Source organism: Belonocnema kinseyi, chromosome 7 (genome assembly GCF_010883055.1).
Source record: "Belonocnema kinseyi isolate 2016_QV_RU_SX_M_011 chromosome 7, B_treatae_v1, whole genome shotgun sequence".
NCBI classification, from domain to species: Eukaryota; Metazoa; Arthropoda; class Insecta; order Hymenoptera; family Cynipidae; genus Belonocnema; species Belonocnema kinseyi.
The window spans coordinates 2058278-2067411 of NC_046663.1; the positions used below are offsets into that span (position 1 = coordinate 2058278).

Below are 9134 nucleotides of genomic sequence, written 5' to 3' on the forward strand. Positions count from 1 at the left end.
ATTTGGTAGAAAATTTTACAATTTTGGTTGCAAATATTTCTTTTTAGATAAAAATCAATTGTTTTAACTAAAAATATTAACTAATAGAGTCAAATATTCCATTATTTTATTTAAAAATTTATGTATTCTGTGATAAATTCGTTTTTTTAACAGAAAATTCATCTTTTTATTTAAAATTCAAGTGAAGTTCAGGTGAAAATTTAAAGAATTTATTGAAAATTCATCTTTTCGAGATTGAAATTCATCGCTTTGGTTGATAATTTATTTATTTTGTTGAAAATTGCTCTTTTTCACTAAAAAAGGATTTTTTGGACTAAAATGTTAACTAATAGAATGAAATATTCCATCATTTTATTTGTAAATTGGTGTGAATTGTTCAAATTTAATTGTTTTTGAGAGAAATGTAACCTGTTTTGTTTTCAATTCAATCTATTCCAGTTGAAGATTCCATGATTTTATTTAAAAATTCGTCTATTCTGTGAAAAATTCGCTTTTTTAACATAAAATGATTTATTTTTATTAAAAATTGAACTGTTTCAGTTTAAAATTTAACTACTTATTTGAACATTCGTTTTCAGTTTTTTTTTTGTTTCAAATCAATTGTTTAAATGAACATTTAACTATTTGATTTTTGGTTAAAAATATATCTTTTTTAGTTGAAAATTGATCTTTTCTAGATTGAAATTCATCACATTTGTTGAAAATTTCTCTTTTCAGTTGAAAAAGAATTGTTTGAACTAAAATGTTAATTAAGAGAGTTGAATATTCTATCATATTATTTAAAAATTCGTTTAAATGGTTTAAATTTCGCTGTTTTTAAGAGAAATTTAATCTTTTTAAATTTAAAATTCAACTGTTTCAGTTTAAAATTTAACTACTTTGTTGAAAGGTCGTTTTTAGTTTTTTGTTTGCAATCAATTGTTTAAACTGAAAATTTAATTATTCGATTTTTGTTTATAAAATTATCTTTTTTAGTTGAAAATTTAATTATTTTGTTAAAAATTTAACTATTTTGTTGAAAATTTCTCTTTTTTAATAAAACTGAATTGTTTTAACTAAAAATATTAACTAATAGAGTACAATTTTCCATCATTTTATTTGAAAATTCTGTTATATTATTTAAATTTCGCTGTTTTTAAAAGAAATTTAATCTTTTTGCTTTACAATTCAATCTATTCAAGTTGAATATTTCATCATTTCATTTAAAAATGCGTGTATTCTGTGGAAAATTCGCTTTTTTATGAGAAAGTTCATCTTTTTGACTTAAAATTCATCATTTCAGTTGAAAATTTAAATAATTTATTGAAAATTCATCTTTTCGAGAATAAAATTCATCGCTTTGGTTGAAAATTTAATTATTTTTAGATAAAAATAAATTTTTTTAACTAAAAATATTAACTAATAGAGTGAAATATTCCATCATTTTATTTAAAAATTCGTTTATTCTGTGGAAAATTCGCCTTTTAACAGAAAATTCATTTTTTTCATTTGAAATTTAAGTGTATTTCAGTTGAAAATTTAAATAATTTATTTAAAATTCATCTTTTCGAGATTAAAATTCATCGCTTTGGTTGATAATTTATTTATTTTGTAATAAATAAATTCAATTTTTGGTTCAAAATGTATCTTTTTCAGTTAAAAAGTCATCACACTTTTTGAAAATTTAACTGTTTTTGTTGAAAATGTCTTTTTTTAATCTAAAAATTAATTGTTTAAACTAAAAAATCTTTTTTGTTTACAATTCAATCTATTCCAGTTGAAGATTCTATAATTTTAATTAAAAAGTCGTGCGTTCTGTGAAAAATTCGCTGTTTAAAAAAAAATTAAATCTTTTTTATTTAAAATTCAACTGTTTCAGTTGAAAATTTAACTACTTTGTTGAAAATTTCTCTTTTTAGTTAAAAATGAATTGTTTTAACCTGAATTTTAATTAATAGGCATGAATATTCTATAATTTTATTTAAAGATTCGTGTAAATTGTTTAAATTTCGTTGTTTTTAAGAGAAATTAAATTTTGTTTGTTTACAAAACAATCTATTCCAGTCCAATATTCCATCATTTTATTTAAAAATTAGTGTGTTCTGTGTCGAAAATTCGCTTTTTTTAACAAAAAATTCGTCTTTTTTATTTAAAATTCAACTACTTTGGTGAAAATTTATTTTTAGTTTTTTCTTTCCATTCAATTGTCTTTTTGATTATAAATGTAACTTTTTCAGTTGACAATTCATCTTTTCTAGATTAAAATCCATCACACTGTTTGAAAATTTAATTATTTTGTATAATATTTCTCTTTTTAGCTAAAAATGGATTGTTTTAACTAAAAATATTAACTAATAGAGTGAAATATTCCATCATTTTGTTTCAAAATTCGTGCAAATTATTTCATTTTCGCTATTTTTTGAAAGAAATTTCATCTTTTCCGTTTAAAATTCAATATATTCCAGTCGAATATTCAGTATTTTACTTGAAAATTCATGACTTTGGTTGACGAATACATCTTATTTTTTATGTATCCTCCCTGCCTCGAAAACGGTTTGTATCGAAAGAAAGTGGCTACGTGCGCCAGGTCTTGAACACATGGTACGTTCTGGGCCTTGCGCCGCCACAGTACTATACCATCAATACCACCATTATCCCTTCTTTCCAGCCTTCCGGTCACCTGGTTAATACCAAAAAAAAATTGTTACTCTTTCAGGAATTCAAATCGATGATTCTCCAGTGACAAATGCGTTCGCCGGCGACCAGGCGGCCCTGCTCCTCGCAGGCGTCGACCACCAAAATATTGGAATCGGAGACATTATCTGCAGTCTCCAGAATCCAGTACCAGTGACCTCCTGTTTTCAGGCCCACATTGTCATATTCAATATCAAGAATCCCATCACCAGGGGTCTGCCGATCGTGATACACCAGCAGTCGCTGATGGAGCCCGCCGTGATCACAAAATTAATAGCTCAGCTGCACAGAAGCACGGGGGAGGAGGTGAAGAAAAAGCCTCGCTGTTTGTCGAAAAATTCGAGTGCCATTGTCGAAATCACGACGCAGAAACCCATTTGCATGGAATTGTACAGGGATGTGAAAGAGCTCGGGAGGGTTATGTTGCGCGTAGAGGGCACCACGATCGCGGCCGGCCTTGTCACCAAAATCAAGTGATGTAATCAATTGATTAATAAATTAATCAATAAATAAACAACGAGTCAACGAAAAATTTATCTATTTGTCGTTCTCGACTTCTCTCGAGTTGATTCACACAATAATTGATGAAGAATGAAGAACGATAAGAAGAGGTTTATACACTCGGCAGTCAACTTTTTCTCCTATTTTCGGGTTTCTCATATTTTGTCACCTTTTTTTTTCAGTTGGAAAAGTAAAATTTTATTCGAAATTAACAATTTGCACACCGAATTGAGTTTTTATTATACTTTAATCGACTAATTTTGAACCAAATTATTGAATTTTTGAGAAAAAAAAGATTAAACTTCAACCTGGAAGAGTTGCATTTGCAAAGGAAATCTTAGATTTTTAATTTGAAAAAGTGAATATTTTATAAGAAAGTTTAATTTTGAAGCAAGAAAGGCGAATTTTAAATTTAAAAATATGATTTTTTAACAAATGAGGATTTTTAGACCAAAAGGATCGATTTTCTCTTTTAAAAAATGTGTTTAATAAAAGAGTTAAAATTTAGATAAAAAAAGGATTACTTTTTGAGTAAATTGTTCAATTTAGATTATTTCTAAAATAAAAATAATTAGCTTTCAATCAAAAATGATCAATTTTTAGCCAAAGAAGATGAATTTTTAGCCAAAAGATGATTTTTTTTTTAGCAAATAGTTCAATTTTCCACCAACAAAAGTCGATTTTTTGAGTAAAAAAGAATTTTCAATCCATAAAAGACAAATTTTCAACTAAAAAATATAAATTTTCTAACAAATGAAGATTTTTACACCAAAAGGATCGATTTTCTATAAAAAAATACAAGAGTTCAAAAAAATAGTTGAAATTTTTATTAAAAATATTACTTTTTAAGAAAATTTTTGAATTTTGATTAATTCAAACATAAAAATAATTAACTTTCAATCAAAAATGATCAATTTTTAACAAAAGAAGATAAATTTTTGGCCAAAAGGTGATTTTTTTAAGCAAGTAGTTAAAATGTCCACCCAAAAGACGATTTTTTTAAGCAAAAGTGAATGTTAAATCCAAAAAGGATGAATTTTCAACTAAAAAATATGACTTTTCTAAAAAATGTGGATTTTTACACCAAAAGGCTCGATTTTCTATAAAAAAAAAAACAGTTGAAATTTTGATTTAAAAAAATATTACTTTTTGAGTAAATTGTTCGATTTAGATTATTTCTAAAATAAAAAAAAATTAGCTTTCAATCAAAAATTTTTAGCCAAAGAAGGTAAATTTTTAGCCAAAAGGTGATTTTTTCCAAGCGAATAGTTGAATTGTCCACCCAAAAGACGATTTTTTGAAGCAAAAGTGAATTTTAAATCCAAAAAGGATGAATTTTCAAATAAAAAAAATGACTTTTCTAACAAATGAGGATTTTTACACCAAAGAATCGATTTTCTATAAAAAAATACGAGTGTTCAATAAATCAGTTGAAATTTTAATTTAAAAAAATATTAATTTTCAAGAAAATTGTTGAATTTAGATTATTTCTAAAATAAAAATAATTAGCTTTCAATCAAAAATGATCAATTTTGAACCAAACAAGATGACTTTTTAACAAAACAGTTGAATTTTCAACCAAATCGTAGAATTTTTAACCAAATAATAAGATCAATTTTTAGCCAAAAAGTGATTTTTTTCGCAAATAGTTGAATTTTCAACTAAAAATATGACTTTTCTAAAAAATGAGGATTTTTACACCAAAGAATCGATTTTCTATTAAAAAAAAATATGAGTATTCAATAAATCAGTGGAAATTTTAATTTAAAAAAAAAAGATTACTTTTTGAGAAAATTGTTGAATTTAGATTAATTCTAAAATCAATATAAATTGTTATCAAAGAAAATCAATTAGCTTTCGATCAAAAATGATCAATTTTGAACCAAAGACGATGACTTTTTAACAAAACAGTTGAATTTCCAACCAAATAATATAGTTTTTAACCAAGCGATGAATTTTTAGCCCAAAAATGATTTTTTTTTAGGAAATAGTTGGATTTTACATTCAAAAAAGAAGATTTTTCAAGTAAAAGTGAATTTTAAATCCAAAAAGGATCAATTTTTAACTAAAAATATGATTTTCCTAACAAATGAGGAATCTTACACCAAAAGGATCGATTTTCTATCAAAAAATACGAGTGTTAAAAAAAAAAGTTGAAGTTTTGATTAAAAAATGATTACTTTTTGAGAAAATTGTTGAATTTAGATTAATTCTAAAATTTCCACCCAAAAAGACGATTTTTTAAGTAAAACAGAATTTTCGATCCAAAAAGGATGAATTTTAAATAAAAAAATATAACTTTTTACCAAAATAGTTGAATTTAGATTAATTCTGAAACAGAAATAAAATAATTTTTTTATATATAATAAGAACTAACTTCCAATAAAAAAAGATACATTTTCAACCAAATAGTAGATTTTTTGAACCAAGAGATTAATTTTAAACAAAAAAAAAAGATGAATTTTTAAGAAACTAGTTGAATCTTCAATAAAATAATAAAAATTATTAAATAATTAAATTATTAACTAATTCTTCTACCAAAAGATAAATTTTCAACAAAAAAATATAAGTTTTCTACAAAAGTATAAATTGTCGACCAGAAACGATAACTTTTTCAAAAAAATAATTGAATTTTCACAAAAATTATGTTTTTTTCAAGTAAAAGAGATTATTTCTCAAACAAAAATGCAATAATAGACTTTTCAAATGAAAAAAATTAATTTTCTACCAAATAATATAAATTTTCGACCAAAAACAACAACTTTTTAACAAAACAGTTGAATTTTTAACCAAACAATCAAATTTTTCACGAAAAGATGAATTTTTCGCTAAAAGGTGATTTTTTGGTGCTAATAGTTGAATTTTCATCCAAAAAAGAAGATTTTTTAAGTAAACGAAAATTTTCAATCCAAAAAGAATGAATTTTCGATTTAGAAAATGGTTTTTAAACAAAATAGTTAAATTTACATTAATTCTGAAACAGAAATAAAATACTTTTTTTTTATATAATAAGAACTAACTTTCAATCAAAAAAGATAAATTTTCAACCAAATAGTAGATTTTTTGAACCAAGAGATTAATTTTAAACAAAAAAAAGGAGAATTTTTAATAAACTAGTAAATTTCAACCAATTTTAAAAATTTTGAACTAAACGCCAAAAATATAATAGTTGGATTTTCAATAAAAATGATTAAATTATTAACTAATTCTTCTACCAAAAGATAAATTTCCAACAAAAAAATATAAGTCTTCTACAAAAGTATAAATTTTCGACCAGAAACGATGAATTTTTCAAAAAAATAGTTAAATTTTCACAAAAATTATGTTTTTTTAAGTAAAAGAGATTATTTCTCAAACAAAAATACAATAATAGACTTTTCAAAGGAAAAGAATTAATTTCCAACCGAAAAAATATGTTTTTCCAATTTAAAAAAAATTAATTTTCTACCAAATAATATAAATTTTCGACCAAAAACAATAACTTTTTAACAAAACAGTTGAATTTTTAATCAAATAATTAAATTTTTCGCTAAAAGGTGATTTTTTGGTGCAAATAGTTGAATTTTCCATCCAAAAAAGAAGATTTTTTAAGTAAACGAAAATTTTCAATCCAAAAAGGATGAATTTTCGATTTGGAAAATGGTTTTTTAACAAAATAGTTCAACTTAGATTAATTCTGAAACAGAAATATAGTAATTTTTTTTGTTTTTGATCAAAACTAAATTTCAGTCAAAAAAGATAAATTTTCAACCAAAAAGTAGATTTTTTGAACCAAGAAATTAATTTTAAACAAAAAAGGTGACTTTTACAAAACTAGTTGAATCTTCAATAAAATAATTAAACTTTCAATCAATTTTTAAAATTTTGTACTAAACACCAAAAATATAATTGTTGTCTTTTGAATAAAAATTATTAACTAATTCTTCTACCAAAAGATAAATTTTTAACAAAAAATATAAATTTTCGACCAAAAACGATGATTAAAAAAAAAAATCGTTGAATTTTCACAAAAAGTATGTTTTTTTTTAAAGTAAAAGAGATTATTTCTCAAACATAAATACAATAATAGACTTTTCAAATAAAAAGAATTTTCTATCAAATAGTCAAAAGGTGATTTTTTTTGCAAATAGTTGAATTTTTCACCCAAAAAGACGAATTTTTGAGTAGATGAAAATTTTGAATCCAAAGAGGATGAATTTTCGACCAAAAAAATATAACTTTTTATCAAAGTAGTTGAATTTATATTAATTCTGAAACAGAAATATAATACTTTTTTTCGTTTTTGAGAAAAAAAACAAACTTTCAATCAAAAAAGATAAATTTTCAAACAAATAGTAGATTTTTTGAACCAAGAAATTAATTTCAAACAAAAAAAGAAGGTGAATTTTTAAAACACTAGTTGAATCTTCAAGAAAATAATAAAAATTTCAACCAATTTTTTAAATTTTGAACTAAACCCCAAAAATATAATAGTTGGCTTTTCAATAAAAATTATTAAATAATTAAATTATCTAATTCTTCTACCAAAAGATAAATTTTCAACAAAAAAATACAAGTTTTCTACAAAAGTATAAATTTTCGACCAGAAACGATGACTTTTTCCAAAAAATAGTTGAATTTTCACAAAAAGTATGTTTTTTTAAGTAAAAGAGATTATTTCTTAAACAAAAATACAATAATAGACTTTTTTCAAATAAAAATAATTAATTTTCAACGAAAAAAGATGTTTTTTTCAATTTAAAAAAATTAATTTTCTATCAAATAATATAAATTTTCGACCAAAAACAATTACTTTTTAACAGAACAGTTGAATTTTGAACCAAACAATCAAATTTTTCACGAAAAGATGAATTTTTCCTTAAAAGGTGATTTTTTGGTGCAAATAGTTGAATTTTCATCCAAAAAAGAAGATTTTTTAAGTAAACGAAAATTTTCAATCCAAAAAGAATGAATTTTCGATTTAGAAAATGGTTTTTTAACAAAATAGTTGAATTTAGATTAATTCTAAAACAAATATAATACTTTTTTTTCGTTTTTGATAAAAAGAACAAACTTTCAATAAAAAAAAAATACATTTTCAACCAAATAGCACATTTTTTAATTAAGAGGTTAATTTTAAACAAAAAATATGTGACTTTTTAAGAAACTAGTTGAATCTTCAATAAAATAATTAAACTTTCAACCAATTTTTAAAATATTGAACTAAACATCAAAAATATAATTGTTGACTTTTGAATAAAAACTATTAAATAATTCTTCTACCAAAAGATAAATTTTTAACAAAAAAATATAAATTTTTTACAAAAGTATAAATTTTTTACAAAAGTATACATTTTCGACCAAAAACGATGTTTTTTTTTTAAATCGTTGAATTTTCACAAAAAGTATGTTTTTTTTTTAAATAAAAGAGATTATTTCTCAAACATAAATAGAATAATGGACTTTTCAAATAAAAAGAATTTTCAACCGAAAAAGATGATTTTTCAATTTAAAAAAAAATTAATTTTCTACCAAATAATAAAAATATTCGACCAAAATCGAGCAATTTTTAACAAAAGAGTTGAATTTTCAAACAAATAGTCAAAAGGTGACTTTTTTTGCAAATAGTTGAATTTTCCACTTAAAAAGATGAATTTTTAAGTAGAAGAGAATTTTCAATCCAAAAAGGATGAATTTTCGATCAAAAAAATATAACATTTTATCAAAATAGTTGAGTTTAGATTAATTCTGAAACAGAAATATAATACTTTTTTTTCTTTTTTGATAAAAAGAACAAACTTTCAATAAAAAAAAAAATACATTTTCAACCAAATAGTACATTTTTTTTAACTAACAGATTAATTTTAAACAAAAAAAGAATGTGACTTTTTAAGAAACTAGTTGAATCTTCAATAAAATAATTAAACTTTCAACCAATTTTTAAAATATTGAACTAAACATCAAAAATATAATTGTTGACT

At 22.7% G+C, this 9134-nt stretch overlaps 1 protein-coding gene across 1 annotated transcript in view; it reads left to right on the forward strand.

Moving 5' to 3' along the window:
• The window catches only part of LOC117175894 (HBS1-like protein), a 9040-nt gene extending 5835 nt beyond the window's left edge, over positions 1-3205 (forward strand). Inside the window, exon 2 of the mRNA XM_033365718.1 lies at positions 2680-3205. Within this exon, the coding sequence (XP_033221609.1) occupies positions 2680-3150 (471 nt within the window). The 3' untranslated portion in view covers positions 3151-3205. The remainder of the gene's footprint in view (positions 1-2679) is intronic.
• The last annotated feature ends 5929 nt before the right edge of the window (positions 3206-9134 follow it).